Consider the following 21579-nt stretch of genomic DNA (forward strand, 5'->3'; position numbering starts at 1 on the left):
CCTGGTTTTAATTTCTTCCATAATAATGGATATTTTAAATGGATAATGTAAGAATCTTATTTCTAATACTTATATCGAAGGTGTTCCAGAACAGGTACCCTTTCTTATCTTTGAGATTTCAAAAACAATTATTTTAGTGCATCAATGAAGTTAGATATTCTAGTTTCTTATGAACCTTTATGCAGGAAATTTTATTGCTCTATAGCTCTATCTCTTGTTCTGCTTCTGATGATGATAGAGAAAACTGCACTAGGCTTGCTTGTTTCAAATGGACTTTGTTTTTGTTTCAATCATTGTTGCACAGCCTGAGTCTGCTTTTGTCACTTAAGATTAATTAAAGTCATTGTTATGAAAAAACAGTATCTTCCCTTGAGTTTAATTGAAAGTAGCAACTCATTCTTTTTTTTACATCTTTCTCTTAAATAATTGGAAGATATTAGTATAGTGATAGTTCCTGGTGCTAATGCTACTTACAGTTGTTGGTTATGTTTTTGTATTTTTTTTAAGTCAGGTGAAACAGCTGTGATGGTTACAGCAGTCAGTAAAACAAAGCCTTCACCCTCTCAGTTCATGCCATTAGTGGTAAGTACCAGATAATTTGTCTGAAATTGTGATAGTTTCTAAAGAATACAAAGGGAAAAAATGGGGGGCAGAAATACTTCCATATTACTCAATTCTTTGGACTAAGTATCTTGGCCAGGGATGAGTCTGGATCATTTTTTTAAGTGGGTAATTAAACTCATGACAGTAAGAAGCTATTTATAGACTTTAATGGTCTTCTTATATATAGTAACAAATTTGCAAAGAGGCAGATTTTATTTCAGCCTATAAAAACTTTTCATAAGTAGCATGGTAAAACAGTGGAATCTTAGTGGCCCTAAAGGGACAGCTAGGTGGCAGAGTGGATAGACTGCTAGACCTGGAGTCAGGAAGACTCACCTTCCTGAGTTCAAATCTGGTCTCAGACACTTACTAGCTGTGGGACTATGGGCAAGTCACCTAACCCTGTTTGCCTTGGTTTCCTCATCTGCAAAATGAGCTGGAGAAGGAAATGGCAAATCATTCTAGCATCTTTGCCAAGAAAACCCCAAATGAGGTCACGAAGAGTCAGACACAAGTGAACAATAAGTTGTTCTAGAAGTTAGCAAAGTAGGCAGTAGGAATTCCTCTTGCCCTAGAGATATTTAGGGAAACACTGGGGAGATTGCTCATTGGATGAAACATTAAATTAGATGGCCTTTAAGACCACTTTCAATTCTTTATTTTTTGTTTTGTTTTTTGGCAGGGCAGTTGGGGTTAAGTGACTTTCCCAAGGTCACACAGCTAGTACATGTGTCAAGTATCTGAGGTCACATTTGAACTCAGGTCCTCCTGACTCCAAGGCTGGTGTTCTGCTCACTGCGCCACCTAGCTGCCCCCACTTTCAGTTCTTAAGTTCTATAAAACCTTTGTTTTGTAAATATAAAATAAAGTAATATTGTTTTTGCTCCAAAGAATAAATTGCTATCTGTCCCAGGTAGGTAATTATTTGTAAGGCAATGGTAGTTGTTAAGAGTTTGTAATAGTATATAGCTACTGTTGGAATTCATAAGAATGATTCCATTTTCACTTAAGGTTGACTATAAGCAGAAAGCTGCTGCAGCAGGTAGAATTCCCACAAACCATCTTAGAAGAGAGTTTGGTTCTTCTGATAAAGAAATTCTCACAAGTCGAATTATAGGTAAGATAAACAAATACAAAAAATAACTACATGTGATCATTTAAATTACTTCTTGGGGTGCATGGGGTGAGGAAGAGTGAAGAGAAGATTATACTAAGGTTATGAACCTGGAAGCCCAGGAAACTTGGAAGAGAGGTGGGGATGATGATTTCAGATTTGGTCATGTTGAGTTTAAGATATCTCTGGAACATCCAATTTGAAATGTTCAGTATGGAATTGGTGATGTGTGATTGAAGCATAGGGAAGAGGCAAGAGCTGGATATAGAGATCTATGAATCATCTATATAGAGATGCTAGTTAAACCCACAGAAGCTAATGGGGTTACCGACAGAGAGAATATAGATAGAAAGGTAGAATAATGTGAGATTATGGGGTTTTTGAATGGAAAGCAAAGGAGTTTTAACTTTATTTAGTAGACAGTAAAGAACCACTAGAGATTTTTTAGCAGAAGAGTTATATGAACATATGTATTTGTAAGAATGATTATTCTGACAGCAATAGAAAAGATGGATGGAAGCAAGAAGAAAGTGAGTAAGATGTTTTTATCCCCTGTGTTTTTCAGGAGTCTTTGCTTGAATGATTTCCAAAGATTATGTAGTATTTGCCTACTGGATTAATTCTGTGGATTGAGTCCTAAGCTCTTTAGTATCCCCAGATATTTCTGACTTGTCTTATAAGTTGGGGCTGTTTTTGGAATGTCTTAAGTTGAATTTCTTCGAAAGGGTGGGAGGGATGTAAAAGCGGCTTTAGTAGTGTCAGGCTGATAGCTATAACCACACTTCAGTAGCATCAGTGATTGTTTATGGAAGGATTTTCTTTTGCACTGGTGTTCAGTTTTTATGACTTTATCCCCATTTCTACTTTTGACTAATGACTTTGGGACCATAATGAAGATAAATTCCCCTTTCCACTCTGTTTGGCCTTTACCAAATACTATAAACTGTGTTTTCTCACTTCTTGGCTCCTTGTAAGACTGTTATAATGCTTGTCCATCATACTTCTAGCAAAGCACTTAGGCACCTACATTATTACCAGAGATGGGATAAACATATGAGTGATATCATTCCATTCATTTGTGTTCTGCTTAGTAAATCAACCTAAGAAAATGGGAAATTCTTCATATTGAAGAACTCTGTTGTTTTTAGTCATATTCTTAAACAAAAAGTATTAATTACCACATTAATGATAAACCAATATCCCCACAAAACAATTTTAAAAACTCCTTTTTTTTCCCCCAGATCGTTCAATTAGGCCTCTCTTTCCATCAGGCTACTTTTATGATACACAGGTAAGTTCTGTTTAGTATATTTTTAAAGTCAGTATTTCTTAAGTATCTACTGTGCTAATCATAAGAAAATAGAGATTCTTCTTGGTAGTATTACTTTTTAAGCTGAATAAATAATGAATAAGTACAACATTCATTCCAAATGGTAATTGGAGATTTACTGAAAAGATGTTTTGATCAATAATAGTAATTCACATGTCCATAAACTTACAAAATGCTTAAAATTCAAAATAAACACTATGAGGCATTGCATTTTACAGATGAGGAAATGATGGCTTAACCAATGTCCCATAACTAATAAGTGTCAAAAGTGAGATTCAAACGCAGCTTTCTCCTCTCTCTAAATTCAGTGATCCTTCTACTATACTACAGTGCCTCTCCAGCAGAAGAGTTTTTAAAGAGAGTTTTTAAGGTGCAATGTAGAACAGAATTTAATTCTTATTTTCTATTAAGTTTTGTAGTTCTGGAGAAAAAAATCCGCATAATAAATCTGCATAAATAAATGTTAATAATAAGCTTTATTGTTAGTAATGCAGTTTATCACTAGTTTAAGTAACATCCCAATAACATTTGTTGAAATGTCCTTGGATTTCTTGCCAAGTTAGAGTGAGTGTAGAACAGTAGAATGAGAAGTTTGATGTCTTCCTTTAGAAAGATTCTTTATAGTACATTTATGTAGAAAAGAAAGATTTCTTGTCACTTTAAAAGTATATATTTTGATGCCCCATACTGAATTCAATCTTTACATAATCAAAATACCAGTGAAGTTCTATAGGTTTATCATAATTATAGTAAAATTATTTGGCTTCATAGATGTCTGGTGTTTTTTTTTTTAAGTCTTGCTGTTTCACTGCATCAGTCAGTAAACATTTGTTAAGCATTTGTGTTCCAAGTAATATGTTAAGCATTTGTTTATTCTGAGTCTAATTTTTAACTTTTTTGTTTTTATCATATAAAACTTAATATAGTACTTAGCATAACACCTTGTCTATAGATATTCATACTTTCAATAGATATTGATCGATCCAGTCTAATAAGATCATAATTACAGGTTTGATTTTTCTTTAGTTTTGCTGTGTTCTTTGCCGGTAGACTGAACTTCTCAACCTAGCCAGATGTCTAAAGTATATGGTCCTTGGTCACAAGGGTGATGAGTGAGTGTGTGATTAACTTAGTGCAACCATCATTAGTGCCCAGGGCATTTCTACTAATGATGTAAATAAATTAAATGGCACAAGTGAAGCCTCTTTTTCACTCTCTGATCTCAGATAATTTTAATTTGATTTTTCCAATAAACACATCTTTTTGGTATGTTACCCTTTTGAATGACCAGTACTCTTCTGACAGTTGTTTGTTTTATACAAATGGATTTCCACTGTTTTCTTTTCCCATCTTTTTCAAAGATGTTTCAGCTTCAGGTAAGTTTGTTATTAATAGTGTGTTATCTATCAGTTATGAAAGACATGTTATTTGTTGTTATATGATTTTAAACATTGACATAAATGGTATTCCTCAATGATTTTTAAAAGTTTTTTTTTTCTTTCATATCAGGTTCTTTGTAATCTTTTAGCAGTAGATGGTGTTAATGAGCCCGATGTCTTAGCAGTTAATGGTGGTAAGTGCAAAATCAGAGATTTTAAAATTAATATTTTAGTTATTCTAAAAGCTAAAAAATTTTTTTTTGTTTCATCTTGCTTGTTTTTAGCTTCTGCAGCCCTCTCATTATCAGATATTCCTTGGAATGGTCCCATTGGTAAGTCAAGATTTGAATATATAAGAAATATAACTAAGGTTACTTTTACAAAGTAATATTTAATTTGTACAGTTATTATATGCCTATTGTGTTCACAGCACTATATTAGCCGATGGGGATACAAAGATAAAAGATTACACATTTTCTGCCCTCAGGGGCTTAGAGCACAATAGAGAAGTAATCCATTTTTCACATAAGCATAATACAAGGTAGAATGTGATGGGAGCAAAGGAGACATCAATTCAAAGTACTCCTAAGAAAATTGAGGAGGGTAGAAAGCACTGTCAGGTAGGAGTATGAAGGGGCAGAACAAAGTAGATAGGATTTTGCAAAGGATGTGTTGCCTGAGCTGAGCCTTAAAGACAGAGATGGATTTAGACAGCAAAAATAAGAATATATATGTTGCAGAAACAGGGAATGTGCCTGCATGAATTCACAGAGGCAGAAGAGTTGTTCAGGAAACAGCTAGTAGTCCAATTGAGCAGGGATATAGGGTACATAAAGAGAAGTTATGTAAAAAAGGCTGGAAAGTTAACTTGGAGTCAGATTATAGAAGGTTTTTAAGGTTTTTAGCTAGCAGGAAGTGTAGTCAGTGGTTTTAAATGCTCCAGAAAGGTCAAGGAATAGAAATAAAAAACTGAGGAAAAGCCATTAGATTTAGCACTTCAGAGGTTACTGGAGACCTTTGTAAGACCAGATTCAGTAAATGGTAGGATCAGAAGCCACATTTCAAAGGGTTGCAGAGCAAATTGGTAGTGAGGAAATGGGGGCCGTGGGTATAGATAGGGTGGGGAACCTGCAGCCTTGAGGCCACGTGCAACCCTCTAGGTCCTCACCCTTAATAAAGGGATTTGAAATTTGGATTCAGTCCAAGGGCCTCACTTGAGGACATAAAGGCCTCAGGTTCCCCACCCCTGGGCATTTAGAATTGAGTAGGAGACATAGTGGGACTAAGGTTTGAGAGAATGGTAAAGTCAAGGGAAGCTTTTTTTTTTTAGGTCAGAGAACTAAGTATGTTCTTAGGCAAAAGAGGATCAGTAAGTATAGCTGGAAGATGAGAGAGGGAAGAATCAATGGAGAAGACTTTTGAAGGAGATAGAAACAAATGTGTTCAAAGGTCCATGTGGAAGAGTAGCACATCTTGACAAGAAGAAATTTCAGGTTGTCTTCTGGAACTAGATCATAAGTGGAGAAGATAAATAAAAATGTAGAGGTTTGGAGATGAGGCCTCTCATGACAGATAGACTAAGGCTTCTCAAGAAGGCAGTCATCTCTGAGATAGTGAGAATAATATTGAAGGCTTTGAAAAAAAGCAACTTAGAAACAGCAGAGATGTATGATAGATGCCATACAGTGGTGAGAGTGAATTTGTAATGGACTCGTTTTGCACGATTTTGTGTCTCCTCCTCTGTTCAGGAACTCCTGAGTAGCCAGGGAAAAATTAGATAGTAGGGATAACACATGGTTGAGGATTATCAGGATATGTTAAAGGACAGGAAAAAGGGGTTCAGATGTCAAGCAATGAGAGTCCAGTTAGACTGGGTCCCAAAAGTAAAAGGAGAGCAGTAAGGCCAGAACAGAAGTGGTGAACTAGAACAGGGTCGAGATTGAGGAATTGGATGTGTTGAGGACAAAGAACAGGTTCAGGAATGAGGCAGTGAGAGAAGTGGAGTCATACAAAGCTGTGATCCAAGAGACCTTTTGGTGGTAGTAGAACAATTGCAGGTGGTGGTGAGCCGTAAGGTATGAATGGCAGTGACAAGGGATAAATGGGTACATCTCCAGTGAAGAACTTAGGAGGCCACAGTATTAGAAAGGAAATCTTACATAAGTAGCAAAGTTAGCAAAGGTGAGGGCACTAGTTGGACTAGAGGAAAGTTGTGAGCTGTGCTCATAGAGGAAAGAGTGAGAATAACTTGGAAGTCAATGGATAACAGTAGTAAGGATCCAGAAAGTGTGCTATAATCAAATGGTATAAACTTCAAGGGGTAGGTTTCTGAGGAGATTCTGTAAGTTGCATAAAGCATGCAAATTTCTGGACCTGTGGGCATTGATAAAAGGAGATACAGCATTGGAGAGTAGTGTCTTCAGGGGAAAGCCAGCTATCAATTTTCTCTAGGAGTCTGGAATGAGAAAGATAAACAAGAATTTGGTAACAGTAGAAGGCACAAAGGCAGGGGCTAGTGGAGGAAGACAGGAGTGGATCAGGGATTGGGCTGAATTAGATGACGACAGTAATGAAGGGAGAGATAGCAGGGGATGAGGATTTTGCCAAGCCAGATGTTTGCTCTGAATCACAGGGATTGGAGGAACAGGAAGCAGGAATTTGTTAGACATTGGGCAGAAGATTGCCCCAAAAGGAGAAGCTTGTAGATGAAGTCCCAAAGTTGATGTTAGGATGTTGGTGTGAAGTAAGCCTGTGTTGATGCTATCTCTTATGTAGAGCTGCCTCACTTGATTAAGTATAATCATTTCAAATGTTGCTACTTTCAAGCTTGCTGGAATCAAGTTTTGATTCTAATGATAAAGTCATACTAGTTTTAAAGGGTTTTTTTTCCTTTAAGTATGTTTGTCAGTTTTTATAAGAAAGCTTATTTGTGACTGAAAATTGGGCATACAGACTCAGAATAATACAATGCATATGTAGAGTTTCATTATGATAATACTTATAAGAAAAACTTCCAGAAGTTAAAAGTATGGATAATTGCTATGTTTTTTTTTGGGGGGGGGGGTTCGTTTTGTTTTGTTTTGTTTTCAGAAAATAACAGGTAAAATATTTTTATATCAGTGATTTTGAGTTTTCAAATATGATTAATAATTGAAGTCCTTTTTAGGTGCAGTACGAATAGGAATAATTGATGGAGAATATATTGTTAACCCAACTCGAAAAGAAATGTCCTGTAGTACTTTAAATTTAGTAGTCGCTGGAGCACCTAGCAGTCGAATTGGTAAGTAGTTTGGAATATGGCATTTTCTTATAAGTTCACAGTTTTAAATCTAAATAAGTGTACATTTTGTGCTTAGTTATTAAAAACTTTCTGGGAATTATTTGTAAAATTATTTTTAGAGCCTAGAAAGCAACAATTTGTTATTAAATTGCTTTGTAAATGTAATAGTATTTATTTGTCTATTTCATTCTCTCCAACTTTTTATGATTGGATTTGACAAAAAAGATGGTCGGGTATAAGGAAACTTAATCAGAAAGATGAGGAATGAATTGGTCTTGAGTCACCTGGGTGCCAATATAGGAAAGACATTGGTAAACTGGAGGAAGCCAGGATGATAAATGGGCCACAAGATTATGCTACATAGATGCTGTTTGAAGGTACTTCAATTCAGTAAATATTTGTTAGCACCTACTATGTGCCAGGCCTACTGTGCAAAGCACTAGGGATGCAAATAAGAAAAAGAAAGAATCCCTGCCCTCAGGAAGACAGCGCACAGAAGGAAGCTAGAAAGGAGTGGGGGGGGGGGGTACAGCAGAGGGGGGAGAGGGAGGACACCAAGGACTTCCAGAGGGGAGAGAAGGCTGAGGGAATTGGAAGGTGCTGAGTATCCAAGGTTGAGTTAAATAGTGTGACAAGATTTCCAGTGATCACCTTATCCTGGGAGGTCATGTTTAGATTAGATTATAGGGTAGGTTGAATGGAATATAATAGCTGCTTTCAGATATTTGAAAGGGCATTATGTGGAAGAAGAATCAAAACCAGATAGCAGGCAGCTAGGTGGCGCAGTCAGTAGAGCACCGGCCCTGGAGTCAGGAGGACCTGAGTTCAAATCCGGCCTCAGACACCTGACACACGTACTAGCTGTGTGACCTTGGGCAAGTCACTTAACCCCAACTGCCCTGCCGAAAAGCAAAAAAAAAAAAAAAACCAGATAGCAAAACTATGAACAATGACTAGATGTTGCAAAGATAAATTTAGGCTCAATATAAGGAAAAAAAAACTTAGTAACAATTAGGTTTATGCCAAAGTAGAATAAATTGCCTTGGGGAGGGGCACATTGGGTCCCTTCTTACTAAAGATCTTCAAGGAAAGGCTAGGTGACCATGTAGAGATTTTGTAGAGATTATTCTTGGACAGGTACATGTATAAAATGTTGGCTTTTGATCTTTCACAATCTGAAATCGATTTTGCAACCTTCAGTCCTCAGAACTAATGCTTTTGTCATATAAATGTACTCTAGTATGTAGAGATGATAAAATTGTCCCCCATTTGTCCCAAATTCAACATCTACATCGTGGTTTAATGTCCTCCTCTTAGCTATACACTAGGGGAATAAAATGCTCCTGAGTCTTTCCTTCATAATTGGCAGTCCATAAATTCCCATTGGTAGTGATCCAGGCTGCTATTCCTTTCTTTTCTAAAATTTTTAGTAATATCCTTTGTTTTTACATTACTTTCACTTCTGAATAGATCCTTTTCCTTTCTGTTTCCCAGAGAGTCATTCCTTAGAACATAGAATAAAAGAGGGATAGAGGAGATACCAAATCAGATTAACAAAACTGCCTGACAGTATACTCAGTGTTCCACATGTATAGCCCCCACATTTCTGAAAAGAATGAAGGGAAGTAAATTCAGCATCAAGCTTGGTTATTACAATTACACAACATTTTGATTTAGTTTGGCTGTTCTTTGTTTTACTTTTCAGTCTTTGTGTATAGTCTTCTTGGTTCTGCTTATTTCCCTTTCCCTCACTTTATCTAAGTCTTCCCATGCTTCTCTGTATTCTGCATTTTTGTCATTTCTTATAGCACAGTAATATTCCATTACATTCATTCACCACAGCTTTAGACATTTCCCAACAGATGGACATATACTTTCTTTCAGATTCTTTGCTACTTCAGAAAGGGCTGCTATAAATATTTTTAGTATATGTGGTACCTTTCTATTATCTTTGAATTGCTTAGTCATATGACTACCAGTCAATCTCTGGGTCAGAGGATGAAGACATTTTAGTCATTTGTCTGACATAATTCCCAGCTCTCCCTTTCTATTGATCTTCTGAGATTGAAAAGGAAGAATAAAAGATTCAGCAATCCCACCCTCCTTGACTGTTACTGAAAGGAGGGTTAAAGCTTTTCCTTGCTAACTGGAAGAAAAGGACTAGCAACAGAGAAAATTGACAAGAGAGAGTGGTCAGAAGTAAATAGGGTGAGTCCTAGAGTTAATTCACATTAACTCTAAGTAGACCACTTGCATTAAAATCAGTCTATATCTAATGATATACATAAATCTCCCTTTTCCAAGATTCAGTATTTTATTTTGTGGCGTTTTTTGTTTGGGGCTTTGTTTAAAGGCAGGGAAAAAAACATGTAATTTTTAAAAATTGGTAGTAGAGAAGGTCGATATGATAAAAGCCTACCTAGAGTGAGATTAAGCTTCTCTGTTCCTATGCAGCACATATGCAAAAATCTACAACCTAGTGAGCAGTTCAAATTAAATATCTTTTAAGATATTTATACTGAACTTTACCTTATGTAGACCTTCTTTAATTTCCTCTTTGGTTTCATTTTCTGGGAAATTTATAGGATATCCTCATTTGGAATTTAATTCAAATGTGAGGACCCCATGGTTCATCCACACTTTGCTAATCATTTAACAATTGAAACTATTTTGACTTTGGTTAAGGAAAGGAATTAGAAAAGTGGCTATAGTGTTTGGAACCAAATGCAATTGTTTTATATTGAATTTATGTTAGGTCATGGCTCAAGAACTGTAATGTTGTAATGTAATGTTGATTATGGTGATTTTAAAAGTAAGTGACAGTAGTAATGGATTTGATGGAAATTGGCTCCCTGTTTTTTATTTTAATAGTGATGTTGGAAGCGGCTGCAGAGAATGTGTTACAGCAGGATTTTTGTCATGCCATCAAACTCGGGGTGAAGCACACCCAACAGATAATCCAGGGGATACAGAAATTGATGAGAGAGGGTGGTAGTGCTAAGAGGACTCCTCAGAAGCTATTTTCTGCACCACCAGAGATGGTGAAATTTGTCAATAAGTAAGTACATCCAGTCATACTATACAGATTGTGGAATGAGTACCAGATTTATCTCCTTCTTAGAAAAAAAAAACTTTCTGTAGAAACTATAGTTATATTTATGCAGTCTTAATCCTTAACTAGCACTATTCTGTCCTAATAGTCATTGTTATAAATTCGTTGTTGTCGTTCACTTGTTTCAGTCGTGTCCAACTCTTTGTGGCCCCATTTGGGGTCTTCTTGGTAAAGATACTGGAGCGATTTGCCATTTCCTTCTGTAGTTCATTTTACAGATGAGGAAACAGGCAGAAAGGGTTAAGTGACTTGCCCTATGAACTGCCTTTAATTAGCAGGGGAATGCAGATCTGTTGTGCCTTAAACATAGTAGGTGCTTAATAAGCGTGAACTGAATTTAACTGAATTAAAAAACAGATGTTTATGTTAGTGATGCTTTTCATGCATATAAACCCTATGAAAGAAATCTATCATAGAGGTTGATTTGGCCAACTTAGTAAGATACATTGTTATTCAGCCATTTGCAGCCAGATACAAAGTGTAACTATAAACAAACACTAGACTAAGAACTAGATTGTAACAACTCACCAGATTCATTTGTTTTATTTTACATGAGGTCACTCACTGAAGAACAGCTTAAAGTGACAGTCCAACTAAGGCAATGAATGTAAAGCATTTTATAAAACTTAAAAGTGCTCCATAAGTGGCAGCTGTCATAATCCCAAGCCTGCTCGTATTAGTTTAAATGCCATGTTCTTGTTCTCTCTTTAAAGGACATTTATTTTTTCAAATTCATCAATTTTATATTTATTCCTTCTGCCCTTGCAGTCCAAGTATGACGGCAGTTCACATTTCCTTTAAGGCTGAATAAGTATTTGAGAAGTGACTTTTACATATATATATGAAATAAACAAGTGATGTTTACAAATCATACACCTTACATGATTTTTGTCCTTAAAACAGACATGCCATGGAAAGGATCTATGCTGTTTTTACAGATTTTAACCATGACAAAGTAAGTATACTTGAAATATCTCCTAAGAGTACTATTTGTATTCTTGTTAAGTACCTTCTATATGTATAGCATATTTTACTTAATGTTTGAGAATTTTGCATCTATTTTCATGAAACGTGTGTGTGTGTGTGTATGTGTGTGTGCGCATGTGTAAAATGTTTAATGCTTGAGGCATTTTCTCTGGCTGTCCCCCATGCCCTGACCTCTCTGGCTTTCTTTAAGTTAGTCAGTCAATCAGCTTTTATTAAGCAAGCACCACTGTGTGCCAGGTGCTCTACTAAGTCACTACCAAAATCCTATCCTTTACTGGAGCCATTTTGATCCCAGTGCCTTCGATCTGTTAATTTTCTCCTAGTTATCCTGTGTGTACCTTGCTTTGTATATATTTGTTTGCATGTTGTCTACCCCATTAGATTATAAACTCCTTGACAGGAGGGACTATCTTTGCCCTTTTTTGTATCCCCAATGCTGGCACACACTAGCTACTTAATTTTCTTGATTGATTGATTGATTGAAATATCTTGAAACTTTCTTTTTTCTTTTTTTTTTTCTAATTTATTTAATGTATTTAGTTTTCAGCATTGACTTTCACAAAAGTTTGAATTACAAATTTTTTCCCCGTGTCTACCCTCCCCCCACTCCAAGATGGCATATATTCTGGTTGCCCCATTCCCCAGTCAACCCTCCCATCTGTCACCCCACTCCCCTCCCATCCCCCTTTCCCTTCTTCTCTTGTAGGGCAAGATAAATTTCTATGCCCCATTGCCTGTGTATCTTATTTCCTAGTTGCATGGAAAAAACTTTTTTATTGTTGTTGTTTTTGAACATCTATTTTTAAAACTTTTGAGTTCCAAAATCTTTCCCCTCTTCCCTCCCTACCCACCCTCCCTAAGAAGGCAAGCAATTCAACATAGGCCACATGCATATCATTATGTAAAACCCTTCCACAGTACTCATGTTGTGAAAGATTAACTGTGTTTTGCTCCTTCCTAACCTATCCCCCTTTATTGAATTTTCTCCCTTGACCCTGTCCCTTTTCGAAAGTGTTTGTTTTTGATCACCTCCTCCCCCCATCCACCCTCCCTTCTATCATCCCCCCTTTTTTATCTTCTTCCTCCTTCTTTCCTGTGGGGTAATATACCCAATTGAGTATGTATGGTATTCCCTCCCCAGGTCAAATCCGATGAGAGCAAGATTTACTCATTCCCCCCTCACCTGCCCCCTCTTCCCTTCCTACAGAACTACTTTTTCTTGCCACTTTTATGCGAGATAATTTACTCTATTCTATCTCTCCCTTTCTTCCTCTCTCAATATATTCCTCTCTTATCCCTTAAATTGATTTTATTTTTTTAGATATCATCCCTTCATCTTCAACTCACCCTGTGCCCTTTGTGTCTGTGTGTATGTGTGTGTGTGTGTATACCTACATTTATACATACATAGACACACATGTATATATATGTATACATATATATATGCATATTCCTTTCATCTACTATGATATTGAGGTCTCATGAATCATACACATCATCTTTCTATGTAGGAATGTAAACAGAACAGTTCAACTTTAGTAAGTCTCTTATGATTTCCCTTTCTTGTTTACCTTTTCATGCTTCTCTTGATTCTTGTGTTTGAAAGTCAGATTTTCTGTTCAGCTCTGGTCTTTTCACTGAGAAAGCTTGAAAGTCCTCTGTTTTATTGAAAGTCCATATTTTGCCTTGGAACTTTCTTTTTTCTTTATGTCCCTCATCCCATTTCTACATTTGTTAATATGTGGGTATGTGTAAATGCATCTGAATGAGTGTCACAAGGAAGATTTTGTTTTTCTTTGTCAGCTACTAATCTTTGAAAAAAGATTCACATTATAGAATCCCAGAATTCTATGCACACTTCACAATTTGGTCATAGTTGTGTAGCAACGTAAAAATATTTCTGTTATACTACTAGTAATAATAGTTCATATTTACAACTATAACTTCTTTTAGGTTTCCAGAGATGATGCTATTAACAAGATAAGATTAGATGTTGAGGAACTACTAAAAGGTACTCTGCTCTTTTTATTAATGTTTTTAATTTATTTTGGTAACAATGAAATTTTATAATTATTTGACCATTGTTAATCTTTATTTGCCCAAAGGTCTAGTCCCTAGGTGGATAATTCTGTATTTCACAGTTTGGAAATTCCAGGTTTATTTACAGTTGTTTTCTTGGGCACTTTCCTTTGTCCCACATATCCAGTCAATCTTTTTTTTTTTTTTAATAATAGCTTCATAATAATGCTTGTGTTCTCTCCCTCCATCACCACTGTAATTTAGGCCCTCTTTACCTCTCATGGCAGTAGCCTTCTGACGTTTCTTCCCTTATATCTTGCTTCCCACTATGAATCCCAAGTGAATCTTCCTAAGGCTTATCTTTACAATGCTGTTCCATTTTTAAAAAATCATATCAGATAAAACCTAAACTCTAGGCCTGGCTTTCAAGGCACCCCCCAGTCTGGCTTCAGGCTATCTTTTCAGCCTGATCTTACATTATTTCCCTTTGGTTGCACTTTCCAGCCAAACTAAACTGCTCAGCATGCTGCTTATAATTTGTACTTTCTTCTCTTGGAATACTGAGGTACTTCCCCCTTAATATCTTAACGATATTCAGAGTTGTATTATACTTACTTATGTAAATACTTTTTCACTCCCACTAAATTGCAAACACATTTGGAGTAAGAATTGTTTCTCATTTGCCTATCTCTCATCTATGCCTGTTTATAGAAGGTACTTAACAAATATGGAATGAAGTACAAATTTGAATTATACAGAATGTTTGCTCCCTGGAATCTAAATTGTGCATTTAATGTAAAAATCTGTTGTACCACTTGAACACAAATTAAACTCAGCATAAAATATTTAATTTCTTCCAAATAGACAAATATCCCGTGGTTTGATTTATTTGCTCTTTTTAAAAGCAGAATAGTTGTTAGAATAATTTTTATCCTATAAGAATTGAGGCTATCACCTATAATTGCTATTGAAAAATTCTTAGGGGGCAGCTAGGTGGTGTAGTAGATAGAGTATCAGCCCTGGAGGACCTGAGTTCAAATGTGACCTCAGACACTTATTAGCTGTGCGACCCTGGGCAAGTCATTTAACCCTGATTGCCTTTCAAAAAAAAAAAAGGAAAAATCCTTAGGATCCTGTTTCGGTAGGTCTTGTGTGTGGCTTAAAAATTAATAAGAGAGTAAAATTATTTTGAATAAAGTTATTGCATATTTTACCTTATGTAAGAAATCTGAGTGTGTGTGTGTGTGTGTGTGTGTGTAAAAACAACTTTTCTATGACACCTTAGGGATAGAGGAACATTTAAAAATATCTTTTATTCTAGCTCTATTTTACTTATAGCATCTAAGATCTTTACCCAAATTCAACATAAAAGCTGAAAATCTCAGGATAAAGCATAACTTTGGAAATTATTTCTTAGAGTATTGCGAATAAATAATATTTGGAAGTTTTTATAGGATCACTTTTGTCACTTTATTATACTAGAACAAATGAGCATTTAGGGAATATTATAAAAAAACTTTGCACTTGTTTTTTTGTTATTTTCAGTCAGTGAGCATTTAGTAATATTAGCACAAAGGGAACTCATTGATTCCCTAATTTACAGGTTAAGATAAAGTTACTGAGACAAAGAAGTACGGCTGACTACTTTTGATGTGACTAGTAATACCTTTTCATAATCTGACTAAGTGGAATTTATTGATAAGTAGCACCGCATCAGCAGCCCTAAAATAGCATTATTCAGCTTAAAAGTGTGCAAGTTCCCAGGAACCAATACATAATAACGCAAACGGGACCTAAAACATTTAGCACTTTGTGATTCACGTTTATATTCTAGGTACGGGTGTGGTTATGGTACAGAAATGCACAGGGTGTGAACAGTCTGGTCTCATGGACAGTACAATAGAGGGGAAATGATGTTAAATAAAACTGAAAAGAGATTGGCGCAGCGACTTCACGTTCAGAGCGTACTGTCTGAGTTGGGAAAATACAGTCCTATTTTGACAGATGATCTACCTACAGAAACACAGCCTTCTGAATAGATCTTTTCTTCTGATTTGTCTTTCACCTGTAGAAAAATTTCCAGAGGCTGATCCATTTGAAATAATAGAATCCTTCAATGTTGTTTCAAAAGAAGTTTTTAGAAGTATTGTCTTGAATGAATATAGAAGGTAAATATATCCTTTTCCTGAAAATAAAATATATTTATTTATAGTATCTCTATAGCTGAACTTTTCCTCTTCTGTAAAATGTGAATGGTAATAGCACCTACCTCCCAGGGTTGTTATAAGGCTATAAGGTTACAAGGTTGCTTTGCAAACCTTAAAGTACTATATAAGTGATGGGTGTTATTAATATTATTATTATATACCTGCTGAAGGAGAGCATGATAGGCAGAGAGAGAGGGAGAATGACATCTTGTATGAATGTGGCTTTTTCCTACTTTCATGTGCTTTATACTTCATATTTATTGTTCATTGTCATAGATGTGATGGACGAGATTTGACATCACTCAGGGATATTAGTTGTGAAGTGGACATGTTCAGTACCCTTCATGGATCAGCACTGTTTCAGAGGGGCCAAACACAGGTAATATTGCAAATCACCACAGCTATTTTCTGGTTTATGATTGCTTTATTCAAGCAGAAATACATCATAGCAGTTACCTCGATCTTCTTTTGTCTGTCCATTGGCATTTATCGCATAAATCTGGTTTGGGGAGCCCTGAGCTGAGAGTCAGAAAATTTCATCCCTTCTACTTAATAGCCATGTGACTTTGAACAAGTCATTTTGCCTTTCTGGGTCACCTGTAAAACAAGGGGATTAAACTAGATAATCTCTGAGAAACCTTAATTCCACCTCTAATACTCTATGGTGGTGGTGGTGATGTTTTGGTTTTTGTTTTGTTTTTTTTTTGATGGGAGGACACCAGCTCGGATGACTTCATTGATATAGGCAACTCCCAGAGAGGAAGCTGTCTCTCAATGCAGTTGCCCTGCTGTGCAACTTATAGTTTTGAAGGATTGCATTCGTTTTTGTCTTCCACCCTTCTTCTCCCCCTAAAACTAAAATAGTACCTTAACATAGAAAGCTCAATTAATATTTCTTGAATGTATTAGCAATTTCATTATTAAATGCACATGTGGTAGAGGTAGATTTTATACAGAATTACTTATAGAATGTGTCTTGTAAGTTGCTTACTGTGCTTCTCAAATTTTTTTATTCTATATACTTAGTATATCAATACTAGAATCATGTGGTTTTTTTTTAGGTACTTTGTACAGTTACATTTGATTCTTTAGAATCCAGTATGAAGTCTGATCCTATTACAACAGCTATTAGGTAAGTTGGAGAATGGGAGAGGCATTGCTTTGTATTGTTCCCATATAACAATGAAGTATCTCAGCAGAGAGGTACATCATTATTCAACGGCGCTCTTGATATAAAAGACATTATTTTAAAATTAATTTCTGTATTTAAGTTCTCTGTTTGATAACAGTCATAATTGCCTATCTTTCCTTCTCTCCCCATACATTGCTTTTCCTCATCCTCACCTTGAGCTCTGGTTCCTCCACCCATCAGTATTTTATCAGACCATTATTCCTGCTCTGTCTACCCTTTCCTTCATTCCTAGTCTTGACCATTTAGTGGACACTCTGCGCTACCCTCTACTGTCAGATCCCTTGTTCGCTTGTCCTGTTACCTCCTTGGCTTTGTCACATTCCCAACCCTGTATTGTTCCTGCCATCCATCTCTTCCACTCCTTCGTGGATGCTGTTGAATGGAACTGCAGAAAGTCATAACTCTTCTGACTAGAGCACTACAAATTTATGTTATCTAATTTCATCTGGGTCCTCAGTATAGAAAGATAATCCTATTACTCCTTCCTGATTGATTTTCTGTTCCATTCTTCATAATAGTTGTTCCAAAGTTCTCATCTCTCTTCAATCCTCACATCCTTCCATTCACCCTCTCTGCTGAGGTTCTCATCTCATACTTTACCAAGAAAATTGAGTCTATTTGCTCTGGGTTCCCCCTCTTTGATATTCCTCATGTCATAACCCCTATGTATCATCCTCCACTATTCTTCTATTAGTGTGTGATGAAGAGGTGACTTTCTTCCTCAACAAGGCTAAATCCTCCTAATGTGTCCTTTGATCCCATTTTCTCAAGCAGATTGCCCCCACTATTATCCCCTCTCTCTAATCTTCAGTATCTCTCTAGTGACTGGTTCCCTTCCCTGCTGCCTACAGACTTGCCCAGGTCTCCCCTCCTAATAGATTCTCACTCGATCCCACCATCTCTACTAGCTATCATTATATATCACTTAGACTTTTCCCAGCCAAACTCCTTGAAAATCTTCCATCTTTGTCTCCATTTCCTCTCCTCTAATTCTCTTCTAAACCTTCTGTAATCTGGCTTCCAACCTCATTATTCAACTGAAACTTCTCACAGAATTGCCAGTTATCTGCTAATTACTACATCTAATGGACTTTTCTCAGTCCTCATCCTTTAATCTCTCTGCAGTGTTAGACAGTGCTCACTATCCTGTCTTCCTGGATGCTCTCTCTGTGGGTTTTGTTGTTGTTGTTGTTGTTTGGACAGAGCTTTCTCCTGGTTTTCATGGGTCTTTCTAGCTACTTCTCAGTCCTCTTGCTCATTCATTATCCAGGTCATGCCCAGTCAGTCAGGCAAAGGATTTATTAAGTGTCTACTGTATGCCGGTCACTGTGCTAAGAGAAAGGCAAAATGCAGTCTATGCCCTTGATGAGCTTACTGTCTATTGAGGAAGAAAACATGCAAACAACTATGTGCAAACAAAATATATGCAGTATAAATTGGAGGTAATCTACAGAAGGAAGGCACTAGCATGAAGAGGAATTGGGAAAGGCTTCTTGTAGAAGGTGGGATTTTAGCTGGGACTTAAAGGAAGCCAGGAGACAAAGATGACTAAGGAAAGAATCCCAGGCATGGGGGACAGCCAGTGAAAATGCCTGGAATTAGGAGATAGAATATCTTGGGAGGAATAACAAGGAAGCCAGCGTCATAGAGATGTATGGGGCGGGGGAACGGGGGGGTGAACTGGGGGAGTAAGGTATAAGAAGACTTAAAAGGCAGAAGGGGGCAAGGTTATGAAGGGCTTTAAAAGACAAACAGGATTTTATATTTGATCCTGGAGGTGATGGGGCACCACTAAAGTTTACTGAATGGGGGAGTAACTTGTGTTTTAGGAAGATCACTTTGACAGCTGAGTAAAAGCTACACTGGGGTGGCGAATACTTGAGGCAGGGAGACCAAGCAGCAGCCTGCTGAAGTGGTGCATGCATGAGATAATGAGGGCCTACACCAGGATGGTGGCAGTGTCAAAGGAGAAAAGGGGCCTATAGGAGAAAAGTTAGGAAGTTTGAATCAACAGAATTTTGCCACTGATTGGATGTGAATGGTGAGAAAGAGTAAGGAAGGAATCAAGGATGACATCAAGGGTTCAAGCCTGAGTGATTAGGAGGATGGTCGTACCCTTGACAGTAACAGTAAAGTTAGGAAGAGGCGAAGGTTGTGGGGAAAAGAAAATTCAGTTTGGGGCATGTTGAGTTTAAGATATTTATGGAATATCCAGCTCAAGATGTCAGTAGAAGTTGGGGATACGAGAGTGAAGATCAGGAGATAGGTTGAGACTGGACAAATAGATCTGAGAATCATCTGCATAAAGATGACAGTTGAATCCATGAAGAGAAAAGAATGCAGGACAGAGATTTGGGGGTTACCCACACTAAAGAGACAAATATCCAGCAAAGGAGACTAAGGAATGGTCAAGCAGGTAAGAGGAGAAGCAGGAGAGAGCAGTTTCATGAAAGCCTAGAGCAAATAGAGGATCAAAGAATAGAGGGTGATCAACTGTGATGGAAGCAGTAAAGGGGTCAGCAAGGATAAGGATGAAATAAAGGGCATTAGATTTAGCATTTAAGAGATCATTGATAACTTTAGAGAGAACAGTTTCAATTGAATGATGAGATCAGAAGCCAGATTACAAAGACTTCAGACAAAACTGAGAAGGAAGTCATGGCACCAGTTGTAGGTACCTTTATCAAGGAGTTTAGCCACAGAAAGGAAAAGGGATATAGGAAAATAGCAAGTGAGGATAGACCTATCAGCTAGGGGATTTTGAGGATGGAGGACACATGAGTAGTAGGAAACAAGAAGAGATTGAAGATTAGTGAAGGAGTAGGGATGATGGGGGTGGGAGGGAGCATTCTGTTGGAGAAGATGAAAATGGAATTCGATCTCTTGTGCCTATAGCAGGGTTTGCCTTGGCCCAGGACTTTTATGTGAGACAGAGGTAAAAGAGACAGGAAGGGATAATGGGAGGCAGCATCTGAGGGGTGTCATATTGAGGCATCTAGAAGGCACATTGGATAGAGCACTGGACCTGGAGATAGGAAGATCTGAGTTCAAATTTGCCCTCAGACACTTACTAGCTGTGCGATGCTAGACAAGTCACTTAGCTTCTGTTTGCCCCAGTTTCCTCATCTGTAAAACAGGGATAATAATAGCACCTACCTCACAGGGTTGCTGTGAGAATCAAATGAGATAATACTTGTAAAGCGCTTAGTACAGTGCCTGGCATGTAGTAGGCACTGTATAAATGCTTGTTCTCTTCCCTCTGCACCCTCTGAGGAAGAAAGGAAGCACTGAGAGGTTTGAAGGAGGAAAGTTTGAAAACATCCACTGTGGTGAGTGGTAGTGTAGTCAGTCTGTTAGGGAGAAGTTAAAAGGATTTCCTGGCCCAGTGAGGGCCCAGTTTCAATTATAAAACATAAATTTGTAGTTTACCCAGTCAGCATAATACTGTGCTTTTCTTCAGCTCCATTCAGGAGCACTGAGCTAGGAGCAAAGGCCACAGATAGTTGGAATAATCCAAACTTGGGGCTTGGCAGAGTATGTCAGAGTTCATGACTATGGAAGTAAAATACTTGGGTAATGAGTGCATTGAGGAATTGGAAAGATAGGGTGGTTGAGGGAGTGTCATATGTATGTTGAAGTCACCTAGTATGAGAAGAAAGAAAAAAAGACTATTAGCCAGGCACTGAACCCTTTAAATAACAACGACTAGAAGCTTCATAGGGTGATATTGAAAAAAATCTCAAGGGAGGAGAGGTTACTAAGTGATGGTGGTAGAAGAGGGTCTGGAAGTAGCACTGGGAAGCAAGGGGTTAAGTTGGGACTAGCGAGTGTCCGGGTATGAGTAGAAGTACAGCCAGTGCTAGAAAGGGGTGGCCAGAGAAGCTGTATCATCATGGGGAGCCAGGTCTCAATGAGAGTCAGAAGATGTAGGGAGTAAGAAGGGAAAAGGTTTAAGGTGAAAGTGGAGCAAATTTTCCAGAGAACACTGTGGAAGGGGTGGGTAGATCTAGAGTGGGACCTTGATGGGTAGGATTGAGGAGGCTAGGGATAACATGCTGAAACAAGTGTATTCACATTTCATGATTTAAGACTGTTTTGTTTTGTTTTTTTAATTTTTAGTGGAATAAAAGAGAAAAATTTCATGCTTCATTATGAGGTAAGGCAATTCTTTAGTGCTAAAGTCTTATTGTATACATCAGAAATATAAAGAGGATGATAATAGTGTTGTAATCTAAAACTGCTTATTTTACTCCAACAAGATTGGAGATCTGAATAACAGATACAGTGTTCCTTAGACATTGGTTTAGGAAGGAAGATCAGTTCCTACCTTAAAGAATTGGGATGTGTGGTTATTTA

General features: G+C 37.2%; 1 protein-coding gene across 1 annotated transcript in view; it reads left to right on the plus strand.

Annotated features, from left to right (window-relative positions):
- Window positions 1-21579, plus strand: part of PNPT1 (polyribonucleotide nucleotidyltransferase 1) — a 44484-nt gene that overhangs the window by 6446 nt on the left and 16459 nt on the right. Inside the window, exons 3-15 of the mRNA XM_036751755.1 lie at window positions 508-582; window positions 1615-1720; window positions 2959-3008; window positions 4557-4620; window positions 4711-4758; window positions 7593-7706; window positions 10578-10764; window positions 11722-11773; window positions 13759-13816; window positions 15896-15992; window positions 16308-16410; window positions 17093-17163; window positions 21343-21379. Of these exons, the coding sequence (XP_036607650.1) occupies window positions 508-582; window positions 1615-1720; window positions 2959-3008; window positions 4557-4620; window positions 4711-4758; window positions 7593-7706; window positions 10578-10764; window positions 11722-11773; window positions 13759-13816; window positions 15896-15992; window positions 16308-16410; window positions 17093-17163; window positions 21343-21379 (1062 nt within the window). The remainder of the gene's footprint in view (window positions 1-507; window positions 583-1614; window positions 1721-2958; window positions 3009-4556; window positions 4621-4710; window positions 4759-7592; window positions 7707-10577; window positions 10765-11721; window positions 11774-13758; window positions 13817-15895; window positions 15993-16307; window positions 16411-17092; window positions 17164-21342; window positions 21380-21579) is intronic.

The sequence above is a fragment of the Trichosurus vulpecula genome, chromosome 3 (genome assembly GCF_011100635.1).
Source record: "Trichosurus vulpecula isolate mTriVul1 chromosome 3, mTriVul1.pri, whole genome shotgun sequence".
NCBI lineage: Eukaryota > Metazoa > Chordata > Mammalia > Diprotodontia > Phalangeridae > Trichosurus > Trichosurus vulpecula.